Source organism: Cervus canadensis, chromosome 1 (assembly GCF_019320065.1).
Source record: "Cervus canadensis isolate Bull #8, Minnesota chromosome 1, ASM1932006v1, whole genome shotgun sequence".
In the NCBI taxonomy this organism is placed as follows: Eukaryota; Metazoa; Chordata; class Mammalia; order Artiodactyla; family Cervidae; genus Cervus; species Cervus canadensis.
Genome location: NC_057386.1, coordinates 16,726,221 through 16,746,899, shown reverse-complemented (window position 1 = coordinate 16,746,899; position 20,679 = coordinate 16,726,221). Strand labels below are relative to the sequence as shown.

The following is a 20,679-nucleotide window of genomic DNA, read 5'->3' as shown; positions in this document are numbered from 1 at the left end:
ACTTGCCCCAAATCACACAGCAAGGGAATGGCTGGTCCAGGGCTAGGAGGCAAGTCTGGGGACACAATCCTAAGATAAGATGGCAACTGATGGAGGAGAGAAGTGGGCCTGGAGTGCTGTGGCCACCAAGAGGAGAATCCAGCCATCCTAGAGAGGGCCAGAGCACTCCAGGAAACCGGCAAAGAGAGCTTGAGGAAAAGTGCCAAGGTAGGGAGCCTGGCAGTGTCCAGGATTCATTCTGGCTTCCTCCAGATGTTTACCAGGGAGAATCCAGAGCCAGGTGGGGAGGTAGGTTGAGCTGGAGTTCCCTGTCCAGCCAGACGGGCTTATCTTTGGGAATCCAGCAGCCACGGGCCCAGACACCCAGGGCACTCCTGGAGTTGTGCCATGAACAGCTGTCTTCCTCAGCATAGCTGGAGAAGGATGGGCCGAGCCTGGCCTTGTGGCTCTTTGTCCTGGACCCCTCCTCCTCCTGCCCTCCCCTGCCCCGTAACATCTTTCCACTGAGGTTTGGGGAGACCCCTCCCAGGTCTGCTCCTGATACCTCCACCAACCACACCTCTAATCAGATGCCCCCCACTGGGGTCTCTGCTCCTTTGTTTTGGGTGGTCTCACATCCCTTCACTCTTTGCCCTCTCCTTGGTCCAGTCAGGCGCCCTGGGGAGGCCTCGCCACCCCTCCAGTTCACTAGGGTTACATGCAGAAAAAGACTCATTGTGCAATCACATTTGCAAAGTCAGCTTCTGAGCAGCCTGCATCGATCAAGGTCTTAGCCGGGAAACGAATGGCCCACCCGAATCTGGTTAAGTGAAAAGGATTATTAAAGGAACTGTTTACAAAAATGTGCATAGTTGCGGAGCCATAGGATTTCTTGTAGCTAACCGTGGGCAAAGGTTACCAGAACCCTGAAGGAGAGTCATGGAGAGAGGCTGCTAGGAGAGCAACACGGACCCTCAGTCAAGGGACATACCCAGCCCATGGCTTCCCCACAGGGAGAAAGCTGTTGGGCTAAATATCCCAACTCACCCCCCTCCTTTCCTTTGATCTTCAGCCGGGCCTTCCTATTGGCCAAATCCAACGGGAAGTGGGAGGGTGAGGAAGCCCATTGGTGCAGTTCACACTAGTCAGCCCTGGACTGCTCTGCAGGCAGGGAAAAGTGTGGGGTGGGTGTGGAGGAGCAAATGGGAGATCCCTTGTGCAGCCACCATGGCCTCATTCATCTCTGACCTTCCTTCATGTCCTCCCGAGTCCTCCCAGGCTCTGTTCCCTATGACAGGACATCCTACCTGTCTCACAGGTAATTTCTCTTTCTTCCCTCCTCTGCCTCATGACTCAGGAGCCCTCTGTTCTCCTTTCCCGTGTGGCCTGATGATGATTGTTGTTGTTGTTATTGTTATTTAGTTGCTAAGTCATGTCCAGCTCTAAGCAACCCCATGGACTGTAGCCCACCTGTCTCCTCTGTCCATGGGATTTCCCAGGCAAGAATACTGTAGTGGGTTGCCATCTCCTTCTCCAGGAGATCTTCCCCACCCAGGGATCAAACCCACATCTCCTGCATTGCAGATGGATTCTTTACCACTGAGCCACCAGGGAAGCAGCATGCTGGTGGGATCCAATAATTCCAGCCTTTATCACCCCTTCCCCTGACCACATCAGGAGAGAACGGTCTGGCCAGTCTCAGGCCAGTCCTCTCACGCAGTAGGGGATCAGGAAGGAGCAAGTGGGAGGCCTTCTTCTGGAATGAGCTGCCGCCGTGTGTCTGGTGGGCTGTGCCCTGGTCAGCACTTCTCCGGCTCAGGCATGCCTGGAGGTGCTGGCTCGCATCCAGCTGAGCCACTGGGGCTTGGCCAGATGGCAGCCGGCAAGCTGAGGCTGGCTCAGAGCCACAGGCCTGGCTTTGGAAATCCAGCAATGCATGGCCCACGGAAGCTGCATGCCCACGAGCACCTTGGGGAATGGATGGTACAACCCTGCCCCTATCTGGGCTGTGGCTCACTAAACCTAGGCTTCAGGTTCCCCCCCGCCACCCCCCCGTATCTTGCAGGGGCTGTGGGGCATCAATACAGAGCAGAGGAGGCCAAGAGGCAGGAGACCGGGCTCAGTCCAGCCCTGTCCTAACATATCTCGTCTTAGAAAAATTGCTTCCTCTTCTGGGTGGAATCCTTTCCCCAAAACGAAATCCTTTCCCCAATATAAAACTGGTTCAAGCAAAAGTGAAGTCTCAGAGCCCCCCATCCAGTCTCCTTATCACCAGCTTCTCCCCCAACCCCATTTCAAGCATCAGTCCTTGGGGCAACTTTCTAGAATCTTGGGAGTTGCACAGAAAATGGTTTGGAAACTCTGGCCCATACAGTCCCTCAGAGGTTGCAGGCAGCCCTCACATACTATGAATACAGAAAAATAGACAAAATTGTTACCATATCCTGCCCTGTGCCCATCACGCAGATTCAACAATGAACAACTCATGGCCAGTCTGGTTTCATTACTATCCTCATCCATTTCCTCCTTTCCCATAGTACTTCAAAGAAAATCCCAGACATCAGGTCATTTCCCCTGTAAATATTTCAGTTTGTATCTCTAAAAGATTAGGATTCATTTTAAGTATATAACCACAGTGCCATTATCACACTTTAAAATATCTCATCATAATTCATATTTCCAATTTTTTTTATAGGGTGTTTGTTTGTTCAGTTTGTTAGAATCACAGTCCACATGAGGTCCACATATTGCAGTTGATTGATAAGTCATTTTGTCTTATTCTGTGAATTTCAAGTGGCCAGTGAAGGTCAGGGTGGCCAGATTTTATGTGCTTCTCTGAGGACAGTGAAGGTATTCCCAGGAACCCTGAGGGAGAATCTCTTCTGACCTGAACCAATAAGGGAAAATGCCAGACTGAGGCTCAGTTCTGTGGCTTCCCACCAAGAAGCTGTAACTGTCTGTTTATGAGAGGAGGGGGAATGGTGAGGTCAAACTCCAGAAGAGCAGGTGCCTCACTGGTGATGAGAAGGACCCAGAAGAGGATGGATGCTACAGAGTCCCTGGAGGCAGGAGCCTGGGGTCTAATCCACTGGTAAAATTGACCATTAACTGAAAACATTTCCTTTGGTATCTGCTGGAACACAGGACTTTGCTGGAGGCTGAGATGGGTGAGATGAATGGGGAAGCTGTCTGCCTCCAGGAGCTCAGAGCTCTTCAGCGGACAGATGGGCACGTTGTATATTTAACCTCTAGACTTCAATTAGTGATCTGTAAAATGGAAATAATACCACCTTACTTATTAGACCAGCAGGTTTCTATGAGAACTCTCCTAGGTATAAATGGGATATTATGAATAGGAAAAAAGGGACAAAGTATACCTAACCCTCACCCCTAACACCTAACCCTAACCCTGACCCTAACCCCTAATTAGAGGAGGTGGAGGAGAAGGAGGGCTGGCTGCCAACCTGGTGGAGAGATGAGGAATATTCACAAAGACCCCAGAGTCCTCAAATCCTGGGTTTACTAATTACCAGCCAGGTGGCCTTGAGCAGGATGTCTCCACCATTGGCTTCATCCCAGTGCCTTCCTTGGGGCCTCAGTGTTTTGGAAATAATGGAATTCAGGAAGTGTAGAGTGGGAAACTCTTGCCCTCCGGTGATTTTCAGACAGTCAAATGTCTGGATTTGGAGGGTAGCCCCGTGGAAAGCCTTGTTTCTGCTGTCCATGGTACCAAACTCTTGTCTAGGCTTCACTGCCTCAATTTTAGGACTATGGGTGTGTTAAATGAGGCATTTCTATGCTGTGGACGCTGTCTTGAACTTTGTAGGATGTTTAGTGGCATATCTGGCCTCTACCCACCAAATGTCAGCAAGTCTTCGTTGTGACAACCAGAAATGCCTCTAGACTTTGCTAAATGTCCTCTGGGAGGCAGGAGCCCTCCTAGCTGAGAACCACTGGTCTAGGCCAGAGAGATGCTATTCTTCTGTAAAGATATGCCAGTATGTGCCCTTCCTTTTGACTCTGCACTTCTGACTGGCACCTCTGATCTGTATCCACTTCCAGAATGTTCCCAGGGTGTCAACCCTTCTTACTGCAGTGCACCTTAAAAAAAAACCTTTCTTAAAAATAAACAACTTCAATGGCCCCCTTGGCCACACTTAATACATGCAAAAATATGGTAATTGTGTCCACGGTCAGCACATTTGCCCTTGATTGATACAAACTCAGTGTCAGGAGGAGGAGTAGGCAGGTCACCTGAGGAGCCTCTATGACCCAGCGCCGCACCTGGCAGACAGTGTCTGTGTCACTGTTAAGCTCTGTCATGTAGCTTGCCTCTGTTTTTCCATCCACTTGGAAAAGAAAAAGGGAAAGACTGGTCTTAGAGCATTGTTTTCCTGGAGCCAGGGCCTCCTCTAGGTGATATCACAGCTCCCCGAAGGTCTAGGCTCAAGTCAACCCTTCCGTGGAGTGGAAGCTGGGGACACAGGATGGAATCCTGTCATGTGACCTTGGGCAAGCTATCAACCTCTGAGCTCAGATAAGGATTAAATGAGAAAGTGTTTGTAAAAGAGCTACATGGCACAAACTGTCCCACAAATCTTCATTAGTATTGTTATTATCTGTTGTTCTAAACCAGAGAATGAATAATTTCACCCAGCCATTGCACCCCCATCCCTTGAGTGCTGGCAGGCTACATGGAATTCAGCATCTGCCTCTCCATTTTCAGACCCCAACACAATATCACTTACATGATAGACCTTCCCCGTTGGCCCTGAGCAGAATTCATATTTCTCCCTCTATGCCCATGATGCCTGGTCTATTATTGACCTAAATTCACTAGGTTTTAATTATTCATCAAAGCAGCTTGTCTCCCCTTCCAGTCTGAACATCTTAAGGGCTATGGCCCTGTTATATTCATCTTTATTAGCTTTGGCATCTAATGGCAACTGGCATATAGTTGCTGCTCATTAAATGTTTGTTGAATGAATGCACAGATGAATTGAGTAATTAACACCATGTCCCCTGATGTTCATGTAATTTTATAAGCTGCTCCCTCCATGAGGCCACATTCCTGACCTCATAGTTCAGAAGCATTCTAGCGCTATCCAAGCATGATCTGCCTGCAAACTATTTGTTGCCAGTCGTGACAAGGTGGATGTAGAAATTGGGAGTAAGTGTGTAAAAAATTTTAAGCAACTTGATAGAGTAGTTTTATGTCTATTGGATCTAATAATTTTTAAAATTGGGCTTTTCCTTTGTATTTATTTATTTTTTCTTATTTTTGTAAGTCATGAGATCAGAAATTATAATAGATTACAGTTACTAAGTTCTTACTATGTTCTGAATATTAGGTTTATATGTCTTTTTCATTGCTTCCTTTTTCGAATAATTCAATTCCTACTATATTTTGCAATCGTATAATTCTGCAACAGGTTAGAAATTTAAAAATCAAGAACTGGCTTTTCATCACAAGTGTTCTGAGACACACAGCTCCAGACCATGGACCTCACTGGTTAAGCCAACGGCAGAGGAGGGCTTGCTCAGTCCCCTCTCACTGGGTCCCACCCATCACTACCTATTTTCATATCTGTCTCTCCTACTGTTTGGAAGGACATGGCATTGTCTTTTATTCCTGTTTGGATTCCTCATATTTCTCTTTTCTTCCAAAACTGGCTGGTTCAATGCATGAAAGCTGACTCTGGTCTGGGCTCGGACAGGGAGAGGGCAAGGGAGGGGTCCAAAGAGAGTTTGGGGAAGGTCTGGCTGGGAAGATGCTAGAATGGAGCAGAAGGCAGCCCTAAGGAGGATTGGAAGGGCTGCCAAGGAGACCACCCTGAGCCATTAGGCTGACTGGCTGAAGCGGCTGGGGTTGAGGAGGGGAAGGGCAGACAGGGCCCTTGAAAGTGGGAGGAGGCAATTTCAGGACAAATGAAAAGGGATATAGAATCCTTTTACAGAAGGAGTATTAAACCTCAGGCTGTCATAATCCCCCCGAGGTGGTCAAAACTATAAATAAGTAGGTCATGGAGAGATTCAGAAGGCCCCCTCTTTCCACTCAGGGGTGGATTTAGTGTGGAGGTTAAGTCAGTGAAATCAACACAATCAACTGGAGGAGAAGGGGCAGGGGGATGAAACGTGCCATCTGTAGTTTCCCCTTTAGAGAGAGAAGGTCTGAACCCCAAGCCAAAAAAGGCCGGAAGAGCAAGACTTGATTACAGCCTGATCGATGGCATTAGCATATTTAAAGATCATGTCAAGGAGAGGACAGAAGGGGCTCGGAAAGGCAAAATGGTGTTTATTAAGCACAGAGAAACAGAATCTGGAAATCTGGAGCTGTCTGGTCCTTGGAGAGTCAGCTCCAAGGTCAAGCAAGGCTGGGGAGCAAGGGCTCTGCAGGGCTGGGCAAACCTCCCTTAGGACCTGCCAGCTTCCTCTCCTCTGATTCCACAGTCCATCGCTGCTATGACCTTCTCATCAAGAATTCAACTTTCCACAAAGAACTGCCTGGGGGAGGGACCTCGCTGCCCTTGCATTTGAGCATCTGGTCCACTCGATGATGATGATCATGGTGGTGGTGACCGTGGTGATGACAGCTAACCTTCACTAAGCCAGGCATCATTCCTAGCCATTTACAAATATCAACTTGTTTAAACCACTGTTTAACCTATGAGGTAGGTATTCTTAGCTCCATTATAGAGATGAGATATTTGAGGCAGTATTAGATAAGTTTCCAGGTTCATGCTTGTAAGCAGAAGAGCCAAGACTCATACTCAGGCTGACTCCAGAATCTAATGTGTGCATGCATGCTAAGTCACTTTGTTCTTATCCCACTCTTTTCGACCCTATGGACTGTAGCCCACCAGGCTCCTCTGTCCTTGGGATTCTCCAGGCAAGAATACTGGACTACCTTGCATTTCATTTTTGTTGAAAACAATAAATTGGCAACGTAGTTGGCGCATGCATCTCTTTGGGACTGGTTGGGTTGAGCCTGTGTCAAGCTCAGCATGACCAGCTCCAGTGGCTCAGATGGGAAAGGATCTGCCTGGCAGTGCAGGAGACCCTGGTTCAGTCCTTGGGTCAGGAAGATCCCCTGGAGAAGGAAATGGCAACACACTAGAGTATTCTTGCCTGGAGAATTCCATGGACAGAGGAGCCTGGCGGGCTACAGTCCATGGGGTCACAGAGAGTCAGACACAATTGAACGACTAAGCACACACACAACCAGCTAGGGGTTTTTGAGACTCGGGACCACGTGCCTCATTTAGAAAGTGCCACCCAGTGTAGCTAAGCCAGTGTGACCAGTTGGTTTCCTGGGCACTGCCCCTCCCCACTTCAGAGCCCCAAACCCATCAGGTCCCAGCCCTGGGGACACTTTGAGCTGGAAATCAGGAGGCTAAGAACTAGGCTTACCAGCTATGTGAGTATGGACAGGCCACCACCCGTCTATGCGCCTCAGCTTCTTCACAAGGCACCTTACAATAACTCTCTGTCTAAATGAAGAAGCAGTTGGACCAATGAATGTGCTGAGAAGTGGGTGGAAAGAAGGAGGCGGGTGGGCGCGGCAGTGCACAGAATCTCCAGGGAGGTTAGATCCTGAGTTGGGTTACAAAGTCAGCTGACCACCATTCTGGGAGTGTGGTCCACCCTGGGTGCTCAAGCTTTCTGGTGAGGGGTTGCTCCTGGCGCTGCAGGAGGAGGATCTGCGGGGTAGTTACATTTTTTTACCCGCCTTTCGGCTCTGGTGGAAGGAAGGAAGACATCGAAGTCAAAAGTCTGTCCATCTGGAAGAGCTGGAGGGGAAAGTCTTAAGGGGCTGGAGAAGTCGGGAGCTGCTTCCCAATGCTGCGGGCGGGATGGGGAGCAACGGAGCCAAGCTGGATGGAGGCCAGGAGGTCTGGCTGACCCTACCCTGAGCGCTCGGCCGAGAGGGGGCGCTGTGGCCTCCTCTTCGCCCAGTTCGTTGGGTTCCCAGCCGCGATCCCCTTCTGCAACGCAAGGCGCGCTCGCCTTTCCCCCTCCTGGGCTGTCAGAGGGCGGCTAGTCCTGCCCGGCACCGCCATCTCGCCTGCTCTTGGTGTTCCTAGGTTCAGCTCCTTGCCGGGACCAAACTGGGCAGGCGCTTAGTTAGTAGAATGAATTTACGAACGAACGAACGAATGAATGAATGAAAGAGAAGGGTTCCTCCCTCAGAGCTGTCACACCTCAGCGCGCTCCTGGCGTGGAAGTGCCAAAGGCGCGGGGGTCTGGCCCTCGCCCCGCTGAGGTGGGGGCGGCAGGGACTTTCTCCCCGCCCCGCGGCAGGGAGAGAACTGCACGAACGCAGCGCCCAGCTTCACCCGGCTTCCGCGGCGGCACTGCTAAGTCCGGGCTGCCCTATTCCCCAGCCTCCAATAGCTCCTCTCTTATAGATTCACCTGAGCCCCCCAAGACCCCCTCAGACTCCCCTGGACTCCTCGGGCCCCAACCTGAAATCCGGCGGGAGGAGGGAGGCTGCCTCCTCTCCCACCCAGCTTCCCCCCACGCCCCGCCGCCACCTCCCCAGCTTCTCCCCGGGCTGCGGCGGCCGCCAGCGCTGCCAGTGCGCCCCGCCGATTGCCGCAAACCCGGCTCGAGGAAAGGGGGTCAGCGCCGCTAGGGCGCGGGGAGCCGCCCCCGGAACGAGCCGGGGCCGAGGAGGCGGGGCGGGGGAGGGAGCGGAGGGGAAGGGAGAGGAAAGGAGGGGAGGGGACGCCTAGGCGAGGGGGCGGGGAGTCGCGGCGAGTATCGGCGCGGACGGAGGGGGAGACGGCGGGGGCTAGGCGGGCTCCCGGCGGGCGAGAGGCGACCGCGGGCCGGGCTTAGTCAGGAAGCGGCGGTTGGACTTGCCCGGGAAGGGGAGAGCGAGAGCCCGCCGGGCCGGGCTGCGGAGCCGGGGAGCGCGGAGCCGGGCACCTCCGCCACCGGCGGCGACACAGAAGCCCGGCGCCCACCCCGCGCAGCCCGAGCCCGCCCCCGCCGGGATGTCCCGGGGACCCAGGCATCCAGCACGGTGACCGAGTGAGCCCGAGGATGGGACGGCGCCCGCAGCTCCGGCTTGTCAAGGTAAGAGCGAGCCAGTCAGCCCTCGAGCACCGGGGCCCCCCAGCTCCGGGCGCTCAGGGCTGGCTCCGTGGGTGTGATGCGGTGGGGGGATTGGGTGTCACTGAGCAGAACTGTGTCCAGGTCCGGGGGCGGCCGAGGTTTAAGGGTCAGGCCAACTCCCTCTTCCTGGACCTCTGGAGCCGGCGTTGCGCGGTAGGGGGAGAACTCGGGGGGCGGGGGGAGAAATCATTGTGGCGAAGCTGCGGGCATGTTGGCTGGTGTTGAGGGGTGGGGATGGCGGGGGTCCGCCCACCCGGGCAACCAGCTCTACGAGGGGAATCGCTCTAGGCTTTGGGAACTGACTCAGGGTTCCTCCTCCCATCCGTCCCGTGTAGACCGGGGTCCCGGGACAGGAAGCTCGAGAGGGGGCGGAGGGTTTCGCATCTGCCCCAGCGCGCCCCCGCCCTGTTCCTGGGAGCTCCTCCCTGCCCCCTGAAAGTCCGGGGAGATAAATGTCCCCAGCGCCTGCAAGCCCTGGGTCAATATCGCAATCTCCGGAGAGCCGACCGAGCATCCGGCGGTAGTTACCGTTCCTCCGCCGCCGCCGGCCCACCCGCGGGAGCGCAGAGCTCGCTCTGCGGTCCTTTGCACTCGCGGGTCCCCCTGCCTGCTCGCTCCTGTCCTGGCTCTGGCGACGCAATTCCTGCTCCCGGAGTTTAGGAAAGTCGCCAGATCTCACGTCCGGACAGATCTCACGTCTGTCCGCTGAAGTTCGGGGGGTGACGAGGGCTCCCCTTGGGCCCCAGAGAAGGTCTGGGGGGTCGACACCCCGGCCCGCAGCTAGTGACAGCCGCCACTTGCAGGTGTTGGGCGATTCCCAAAGCGGTTCGCCTTGCGGGGTGTAGGCGCGCAGGCAGCCGCCGGAGAGAGAGGTGGGTGGGCCTCGGCGCCGCCGCCGAGGAGCGGTGCGAGGCTCTCGCCTGAGGATCCCGACTCCGCAGGGTCAGAGTGAACAGCCTGAGCACAGACAGCGGCTTGACAGGATTCAGCTCATTTAAAAAGCGATTACACTCAAAAGAATGGATTTGGGGGAGGGGTGTGGGTTGACTGATTTTCATTTTTCCATCAGTTATTAAACCAGCTGTACCTATGTAGCACACAAAGTGATCTGAGTTAAACCACCAAGATTTAAAACTGCAACTGCTGCTTGGTTATCAATTGAGACGTTATTAGTTACCGAGGTTTCCTCTGTTCCCTCAGTCCCTCTCCCGAATAGTTATGTTAGTGTTTTAAAAATGAGTAAAGGTTGGTCTGATTAAACCCATATCCCCGCCCCCATGCCTTAACTGAGGACTAGGGGTAACCCAGAATTTATTTTCTGGGTGATCAGGGAGACCCAGGGAGGGAAGCAGGAGGAAAAACATCCAGAGAGCTTGAATAGACAGCACTGAACGATGGGAACCCACTCCAGTATTCTTACCTGGAAAATCCTGTGGACAGAGAAGCCTGGTAGGCTACAGTCCATGGGGTCGCAAAGAGTCGGACACGACTGAGTGACTTCACTTCACTTCACTTCATTGTGTACCAAACCTGGGTCTAAATTTACAGAAAAGAAAAAATTCAAAGTTTCAAACAGATTCAAAGGATTGAACTATAGGTTTTTGTTTTTGAGTTTACATGGTAATAGGTAAATGTTCTTTTTCTGGACTTTCTTTGAATCATGTGCAAATTTCTGCTTAGCATTATGATGCTTTTCTAAAAGAAAAAAATTTTTCTCTTATTGCTGTGTGTGTGTGTGTGTGTGTGTGTGTGTGTGCACACGCATGCTTCCTGCTAGGTCATGAGATGTGTGCCCTTTATGTCTGGCCTAATGAGCTCAGTAGGTGCTCAGTAAATGCATACTGAATGAGTAAGACTCAGTGAAGGGATGGTCAGCTAATGCAGCTTCATTTAAATAATTACTTTCTTCTTTTATTTGTATGGCATATACAACTTGTTGGGTAGTGTTCTACCTGCTTGACACATATTAAGTCATACTGTCCTCCTAACAGCTCTGGGAAGCCGAAATTATTCCTGAGCATAGAGAGGCTCAGTAGCTTGCTCAAGGTCATGCAGCCAGTGAATGGTGGAGCCGGAATTCAAACTCAGGCACTTCAACTCTAAGACTTTCTTTTGTTAGCTTTTACCAGAAAATATTTGAAGCCACTAAAATCTCCTTGACTTCTGTCAGATGAGGGATAACTCAGGTCGTTTTGTCAGTATAAACATCTGAACCTAGGTGGGTGTTCGTGGTTGGTGGTTTAGTCACTAAGTTGTGTCTGACTCTTGCAACCCCATGGACCCACCAAGCTCCTCTGTCCATGGGGCTTCCCAGGCAAGAAATACTGGAGTGGGTTGCCATTTCCTTTCCCAAGGGATCTTCCTGACCCAGGGATCGAACCCACGTCTCCTGCACTGGCAGGCAGATTCTTTACCTCTGAGCCGCCAGGGAAAGCTGAATCTAGGTGGGGTTCATCCAAAACGCGGCTCTGCCCTCAACAAGTCAGCCAGTATCAGGAATGGTGGGAAGGATCTGCTCTGGGGCCCCTGTTGTGAGTATCACACTGTACTGATTACAGAGAACTGGGGAGAGTGTATGCACATGTGTGTGAGTGAGAATGTGTGTGTATGGGAGGGGCCTTGTGTATGTCAGTGAGGGAGACAAGATAAGCATGAATCTGTGTGGATGCCAAGGGGAGAGGTAAAATATGGTCTCTATCCCCAGGAGAGGGCCAGGGACCGAGCACCTCTGAGTCTCCTACCCAACAGCCACGGATCCTCACAGGGAGACTCGAGTGTGGCTCAGAACAGCAGGTTTGGTTGAGTGTGAAAAGCGGAGAAGGCAAGGCCTGGTGGGCTATTGGGGAAAGTGAGTTCCACAGAGAAAGCTGGTTTTATGGCTGTTGTCATAAAGCAATCTAACAGTATTACACAAAGTTTGAGAACCAGAGGGGAAAATTATTACAATCTTTCCGTCCTAACACAGCTATTGTTGCCATTTTAAAAATAATCCCTGCAGGCATTTTTTTTTTCAAGTGCACATTTGGGCACAGCTGTGGCCCTTGGGAAAGTCCTCTCACTTACCGTCACAGCCCAGGTCCGTCCCGTGTTGTCCCAGGGTCTCAAGAAGGAGAACCTCAACATCTCCATGTTCCCTGTGAGGGGATGCTCTGTTGCCATGTCTGTATCCTGGCACTTTGGGGCCATTTCCCAATTGCTTCTTTGACAAATAATGTGGAACCAGGTTTTGAGGGGAGCCTGGGCAGGAAAGGAATTGAGGGCAAAAAAGTGAGCTGTGTTGGGGACTTCCCTGGTAGTCCAGTGGCTAAGATTCTCAATGCAGGGGGCCTGGGTTTGGTCCCTGGTCAGAGAACTAGATCCCACATGCTGCAACTAGGAGTTAGCATCCTGTGACTGAAGATCCAGCAGGCTGCAACTAAAACCTAGCATATCCAAATATATATATATATTTTAAAGTGAGCCATGGGGCGTGGGGACAACTGGCATGGCCACAGTCCAGGGACAAAGGAGGAGAGGGGAACCATCAGGATTTGATATGCCCAACCCTGCGTAGGGGCATGTCTTGGGTCCATCCAGTTCTTAAGGAAGGCATAGATTTGTGGAAAAGCAGGACACTGACCAGGGGCTTCCCAGTGGTAAAGGATTCGCCTGTCAATGCAAGAGGCACAAGAGAATTGAGTTTGATCCCTGTGTCAGGAAGATCCCCTGGAGAAGGGAATGGCAACCCACTCCAGTATTCTTGCCTGGAGAATCCCATGGACAGGAGCCTGGCGGGCTACAGTCCATGAGGTTGCAAAGAGTCGACAGAACTGTGTGACTGGGCAGGAGCAGGACACTGACCAATGACCAGTGAGGATGAACTCAAGTGGAAAATCCGTTTCTCACCCTCTCTAACACTTGGCTCCTTGGAGAGCATCAGCAGCCAGTGGGATTCAGCTGCAAAGGAGGAGTTTGGAGGGTGAAGGTGCCCCTTGGCAGCACCCCACGTGCCCACAATGCTATGAGCCCATGGGCCTGAGCCCCAGCCATGATGTGACCTAGAAGGAAGGGGTTAGGCACAGGATTGATCATTTTTAGCAGCCTTTGGGGTGGAAAGACCGTCAGCCTCAGAGTCGGCAAACCTGACATCATTCACAGCTATGCCTGTGTGACTTCGAGCAAGTCACTTTTCCTCTCTGAGTTTCAGTTTCTCTGTAAACAGGAGTATTTGACTAGATTCCCTCTTACGTTTCACATCTCTGTGAAAAATGTGTGAAATGGAGGCAATCCCTAACTCATATGGTTGAGGTAAGAATGAAATGCATCAACACCTGCAAAGTGCTTGGACCAGCTCCTGGCGCAGAGTTTGCTTTCAGAAAAAGCTGCAAGTTGACTACTCTTCCTAGAAAATGAGCTGATGCAGGAAGAAAACAACCAGAAAAATCTCTTGGACATTCAGTATCTAGCATTTTTGTACCTTTCACCCTTCACAGCACTGGGCCTTAGAATCAACTGCATGTAGAAAGCGTTCCACAAATGTTTGTTGGCTGGCTGGATAGTATTGCTGCTGCTTCCTTCAGTGTAGTGTTGTGTGATCACAGAGGACCCACTGCTGTTCCCACGAGATGCAGTCGTCATGTTCAAACAGACTGGGAGATGCCAAAATCACCCTCGCAGAAAACCGTCTCTGCTGCAGAAAAAATGCAAACTTCCCCCTAAGCCCACTATGGTTGTTTTTAAAAGAAAAGGAAAAGGAAGCACCAAACAGCCAATGTAGCACCTGGTGATTTGGGGAAGCCACCGCAATGAGAAGCCCTCGCACTGCAACGAAGAGTGATCACTGCAACCCGTGCAACAGTGAAGACCCACTTCAGAGCTAAGGCCAAGTCTGAGCTGCAGTTTTATATTCGATGAGTGAACTTGTTAATTACAAATAACTCCTGTCTGCTTAGATCTTCCAGGACCGCTATCAGCAGAGTCCCTTGGAAGTGGCATCGTTGCATACTTTTTATTTATTTATTTTGGTATTTATTTGGCTGTGCTGGGTCTTTGATGCAGCACATGGGATCTTTACATTTCGTCATGTGGGATCTAGTTCCCTGACCAAGAATTGAACCGGGGTCCCCTGCATTGGAAGCATGGGATCTTAGCCACTGGACCACCAGGGAAGACCCAGCACAATCAAAGATAAATAAATATTTTAAAAAAAATTTTAAGAGGAAAACTACTTTATGGGATAATCATAATGACTTCATGAGATATCAAGTGTGAAATTAAGCCCAATTGCACATTGTCTGGCACACAGTAAGTGCTCAATAAATTTTAAGTGTAATAGTCACTTAATAAATCTTTACTGAATTTTATCAATCCAAGGAATAACAGCGAAAGGAGGAGTGGTGAGGGAAAGGGAGGTAGAGGAAGGAATGCTTAGCAATGTCGAATCTTCTCCTGCCCCAAGTCCTCTTCACAGCCCCTGGGGAGAAGGGATGGGGCCCCTGCCCTCATCCAAGCTAGAAGGGTGAAGGATGGAGGTGCCTGCTGTTGGCCCTCTGAGCATCTCTGACATGAAAATATTTGACAATAAGGCTAGAGACATGTAGGGAGGATAATACAAAATGATTAACTCACTGGTGCAAACAATTATTTTGAAAACAACTAATTGGATTCTATTAAGCAACAGATTATTAAACATTCTTTTGAGAGTAATTGGTGTCGGCTTCCACGACATTAAGAAACTGGAAGGTCGGAGAGGGATGGAGCAAGGGAAAGAGGAAGAGTTGGGGGAATATGGACATGCCCTTCCTATTCCTGTGAAATGGGTGGGGGGAGATGCAGGTCTGGGTGATGGGTCCCCTCAACACAGAACCACCAACTCACAAGCTTTTGCTGAATGTGTTTTTTGGCAGCTCCCCACCCAGCAGCCAAGGAAGCACTTTAGGCACAGATGAAGTGTTTTGTGGATGCTCTATCTTCCCTATAAACACAAGTAATATCTCAATCTCACCTCTGGATTTGCTGGCCCCAGGGAGCAGCCCCAGCGAGGTGCTTAGAGGTAGGGTTTGTGGGGTACACACCTGTTCCCCTTCACCTGTCAGTCAGTTCCCATCCTCCAGCCAGTGTGGCCAGGAGACAGGATGCCTAGGTCAAAGCCCAGACAGAAACTGACCAGACTGGTCCAGCTGCTTCTGTGCCTGCAGAACCAGGGAGGCCACGTTTGCTAGACTGTTGTTGTTTAGTCGCTAAGTCGTGTGCAACTCTTTTGTGACCCCATGGATTGCAGCCCACCAGTCTCCTCTGTCCATGGGATTCCCCAGGCAGTGATACTGGAGTGGGTTGCCATTTCCTTCTCCAGAGGATCTTCCTGAGCAGACTATAATTTGGAGCCAATCCATAGTGAGTTTTAAGAGGTAGTCGGGCTACCCAGAGGCACTATGGGAGACTTCGTTGAACCTCTAAGCGCTGGGAGGTCAGGCCTTTGGGACAATGTATTGTTCAGTATCCCTGCCAGGTCCATGGAGCTGAAGAGCTGGAGGGCAGGCTGCCCAGGGTGATTGGCTGGGTCAAGAGATGGCTGTGACATTTCCACTGACAGAGAGGGTTTCCCCAGCTTTGATTTGTGTCTCCCCAGACTCCTTGGCAGGTGTGGTTTCCAGAGGCCCCAGCTGTTCCTGCAGCAGCCCCCCACTGTGCAGAGCTGGGTGGGGTACAGAGGAAGGACCAGGGATCAGAGGGCTGAACAGTGCAGGCTGGAGACAGAAACCAGGCCCAGAAGGGCTTTGGCTACCCTGGGGAAGGATCGAGGGAAAGTCCAGGCTATCTAAGGAGCAGAATGTCCCCCTGCACCGAGGGTCTTGACCCCACAGGCAGAAACAAAGGCCCAGCTGGGCACCCGTGGGCCGTCTCAGGATCAACAATTGTATTATGTAAGATTCGAACATGCAAACAGAGAGAAATCAAAGATGTTATAGAGATGGAAACCGCTGGCTAAAGTTGGCATGAGAGGGAGAGATCAGGACAGAAAGGCTGGGAGAAAAGAGGAGAGAGAGAGGGAGGGAGAGAGGGAGAAAACGAGAGAGAAAGAGGTGAAGCAAAGAAGTGCATGGTTTTTTTGGCCTTTCTTGCTTCGTGCTTTCTCTTTAGCAGCCAGGAGAACTGAGGCCAGAGATGGCTTTTATTGGAAACCTCCCTCCCCATTTCTTACAAGAATTGCCCTCACCCTCTCTAACCTGCTGCAGGGAACACCTTCCTCAGGCACCAGGGTCAGGATGCTCTGAGCCATGCTGTATGGAGGTTGTAGCTCCCTGCCCAAGAGAAGGAGCAACCCCACACCCTCCAGCACCCCCTGGGCTGGGCTTCTCAGTGCCCAGTTCAGAAGGAACAAAGCCTGTTGCCTTTGAGGTTCTAACTGGTCCTCGGTGTGCAGTCTGTCTCTTTCTTACACACACACACACACACACACACACACACACACACACACACACACGCTGGGATCCTCAGGGAGTCCTTTGCAGCACTAATAACAGCATCCCCCCAATTGCTACCCCCTCAGAGGCTATTGCACGGTCAAACCGGTGAGACAGGCATGAGGCATCCACCTACTCGGGGCCAGGGCTGGAGGGCTGGCACCCAGAAGAGCAGCTGGGCCCCCAGGGACCATAGAGTCAACTGTGGGAGTGGGCTGTAGGTTGGACCATCTCTGTAGCCATGCCTTAGGCTACACACGCATGGCCAGGAGGCCCAGAGGTGGTCCGAGGAGGGAGGCCTGTGTCCTGGACTTGGTCTGAGCTCCTGCCTGTCCACTCCTTCCTTTTCCCTCCACTTTGCCCAACTTCTCTGGCCAGATGCACCGTTCACCGACCTCCTTCTGTGCCAGTGTCCACACGCACGACCCCACGGCGTCCTCCTGTCCTACTCCAAGTGTGAAAGAACCAGATACCCCTGCATCTCCCCATCCGCTCTTCTGGGCCTCTGCCCCAGCCCTCCCTCCTTTCTACCCCCACAGAATACTCATTTCTGCCAGCCACCTGCCTTTGGCCATACTGTTCCTCCTTCAAGGGCTTCTGTTCCCCAGTCTCTTTTTTTAATATAATTTTGAGATCTGCTGGAGGGGAGCACAGCAACTCACTCCAGTATTCTTGCCTGGAGAATCCCATGGACAGAGGAACATGGCGGGCTGCAGTCCGCAGGGTTGCACAGAGTCGGACACGACTGAACACGACTTAGCACGCAGGCACATTTATTTATTTTATTATTTACTAGTTTTATTTTTGGCCGTGCTAGGTCTTTGTTGCTTAGGGGCTTTTCTCTGGTTGCGGCAAGCGGGAGCTACTCTCTAGTTGCGGTGTGCGGGCTTCTCATTGCAGTACTTTCTCCTATGGCAGAGCACGGGCTCCAGGGCATGCAGGCTTCAGTAGTTGTGGCACATGGGCTCAATAATTGTGGCTCCTGGCCTCTAGAGCACAGGCTCAAAAATTGTGGCACGTGAGCTTAGCCATGGCATGTGGGATCTTCCCAGAGCAGGAATCGAACCCATGTCTCCTGCAGTGACAGGCAGATTCTTTACCACTGAGGCACCAGGGAAGCCCTGTCCCCCAGTCTCTCTGCATCAGTCCTGTCTAACAGGACCACCAAATTCTTCCTGAACCATCAATACCCTCTCCTCCAGGAAGCCCTCCAGGCTAATCTCACTGGTCCTTCCTTGGCTTGCTCTCCCCGCCCCTCATGTGAGCCTCTAGTTCATGGTGGAGCCTGGGTTCCCCAACAACAGGGGACCTGCAACTCTTTGGTGTGTTCCCCCACTGGATGCTCAAAACATTTACCAACCAGATCCCGCATGGACCCCTGGTCTCTCTCATCTAAGTGGAGCCCTTGTCCTCCTGTAGATTCTGAGCTCTGCCTGGGCCAGGATGAAGGTGAAGGTGAAGTCACTCAGTCGTGTCCGACTCTTTGCGACCCCACAGACTGTAGCCTACCAGGCTCTTCCATCCATGGGATTTTCCGGGCAAGAGTACTGGAGTGCGTTGCCATTTCCTTCTCCAGAGGATCTTCCTGACCCAGGGATCGAACCCAGGTCTCCCACATTGTAGGCAGATGCTTTACCATCTGAGCCACCAGGAAGCCTGGGTCAGGAGGACTCCCTTAAAAATAAAAAACAAAGAGGACTGTGTCCCCAGCACCTAGCCCAGTACTGCAAGCACTGTAGGCATACAATAGACACTGAATTCAGTGGAGGGCATCTTGCCCCTCCCATTCCCCAGTGAACGTTTATCTGTGCGCGTGGAGGTGCTATGGCGACAGGAGGCAGAAATGACAAGTTAGATGGATAAATCCCCCCGGCTCTGCATGTGCATTTATGACTCGGTGGCTTATTGAGTGCTACACTGTTGGCATCACTTAGTAACGTTTAGCGATTCTCGTCCTGACCTCTGTTCCATCCCTGATCCCCATAGCACCGGAGGCGTTTGTCCATGTATAAAAGCACAGACAGCATTTTGTTCCATGAGGGGTTCTGGGCAGGGCTGGTAGGAGACATTGCCAGAGGGAGGTTTGGAGCTGAGCTGAGGACAGAGAAGCAAGAACCTTCTCAGAACCTGGGGTCTTGAAAGAGCAAGTCAGGGTGCTTTAGTCCCCAAGGAGGGGGCTGGGGAGGAGGTTTGGGGGCAGTCTGGGGCTCCCTGCCTGCCATTGTCCCAGTTCTGTTGGTTAAGAGGCAGGAATGGTCAGGCAAGGCAGAAGTGGCAGAGGACATGGGTGAAAGGGAGTGGGCCAATTCTTGGCTCCATCCACGGGATCCCATCTCTCAACCCACATCCCTCCCCTCCAGCTCCCTGTGGGTGGGGGTGGGGCAGCTTTGGTGTCTTTCTCTCTAGGTTGCTGGGCCTCAGTGGTCTTATCATGAATGCTGCTGCCAGATTGTGAAGCTCTGGGCCTAGGCAGTAACACATGTGCACCCCTGAGAAGCAGAGCATCCCTAAGGGAGTCTCCCTCAACTGTCCCTAAAGTTGAGGAGGCAGGAGGCCTGGCTGGCTGACCTTGGACAAGTCACACAACCTCTCTGGGCTTGGCCTTCCTCTGGTCCACGATGGAAATGCCTGCGTGGCAATAGACCTGACCCCACCAAAGCTCCTGAGTGGGACCTGCTGCTTTCCCCGGTGAGATCCCTCCCCCAGCCTCGACTGTCCCCCTCACCCCCACCCACTCCTCTCCTTAATGCTGAGCCCAACAGGTACTTAAGACTCTCCTCCACCATGGAGCCTTCCCTGATGAGTTGGCCATTGCACTCTCTCCCCCAGCTAAAGCGGGGCTTCTCAAGCCAGCTATGGGGAAGAACCGCGTGGGTCTTTCCAGTCCATGGCACTTGGGCTTGTTGTGCATGATGACCATGCAGCCTGTACCACATGACTCTCCTGCAGAGCTGAACAACGTCTGAACTGGGTCTAGACCCTGTTCAGTGAGATCACGGCAAAGACAACTTCACACCAGCGTTTCCAGATGGCACTCTCTGTAGCAGTCTGCAGCTCCACACTGGTCCCCACCACTCTTAGAGCAGCGCTGATCTAAAGCCCTCTTTGGAGCCAGGATGCACAGACCAGAATCCCTGGTTCACTTTTTAAGGGAGTCTGGTTGCCAACCAGCCCTGCCCCTGTGTGCCTCCTGCTGGAAGACTTAGTGCTGTAGCCACTGGTCGGGGCTGCCAAGTAGGAAGAAGTAGGAAGAACCCCTGTCCAGGAAGGTGGAAGCCTTCCATCATTCAGAGCCCTTACCACTTGGCAGGTCCTGGATGGACCTCTCCCCGACCTGTTCTTACTCATCAACCTGCACCTTATATCACCCACCAAGGTTGGAGGGCAGCAGGAATGGGGATGACCCTTGACACTCACAGAGCTCAGATGAGATGAGGGAGGCCCTTCCTCTGTGGTGGACTCACCCCAGAGCTCATAGGACTTAGCCCCACGCTGGTTCTAGCCCTTGTCGCTGGGCTCACCCAAGATAAGGGAGCGCGACTTCTGCAGGGTCAGCTCTGTCTCCCGCTTCGAGGAACTGGACCGGGGGTGGGGGGCAGGCTGGCAGAGCCCTGCCCCCTGGCTCTGGGAAATGCTGCATCCATCCATGCCCTCCCTGTGCTGCTTGATCCCCAGCGTTGGCTGCACCCACAGGTGGCTGCCTAGCTGTGTCAGGACAGCAGTGAGCGGAAGGACCTCCATCCATTGGTCAAGAGGGGTCCTTCTCACCAGTCTCCTGCCTTCAGGCTGAGGCTAGGAGGTGGGGGTATGACCAGTCCAAGTCCACAGAGTGAGATCAGGGCCTCTTCTTGTCCTGCAGACTCCCCCCTTTTGATCTCCCATTCTTTTCCAGGGTTCTCCTCCCAGTAACCATCTTCCTTCCACACTCCCAACTTCCATGATAGGCCTGCAGGTGAGGACTTCCAGAACTGAGAGGGAGCTGCAAAACCCTCCAGCCCAGAGTCTCCCCTGCTCAGCACCTCTGACATTAGGGACCGGGTAATTCCTTGTTGAGGCTTCCCAGATGGCTCAGTGTTAAAGAATCCACCTGCCAATGCAGGAGACACGGATTCAATCCCTGAGTCAGGAAGATCCTCTG

At 52.2% G+C, this 20,679-nt stretch overlaps 1 protein-coding gene across 2 annotated transcripts in view; it reads left to right on the top strand.

The window, feature by feature from the left end:
* The first annotated feature begins 8,308 nt into the window (after window positions 1–8,308).
* Window positions 8,309–20,679, top strand: part of CRHR1 (corticotropin releasing hormone receptor 1) — a 53,997-nt gene continuing 41,626 nt past the window's right edge. The window contains exon 1 of one of the 2 annotated variants that reach the window (XM_043465932.1): window positions 8,309–9,060. In XM_043465932.1, coding sequence (XP_043321867.1) covers window positions 9,028–9,060 — 33 coding nt within the window. In that variant the 5' untranslated portion in view covers window positions 8,309–9,027. The remainder of the gene's footprint in view (window positions 9,061–20,679) is intronic. The other variant, XM_043465924.1, reaches the window with a different exon arrangement.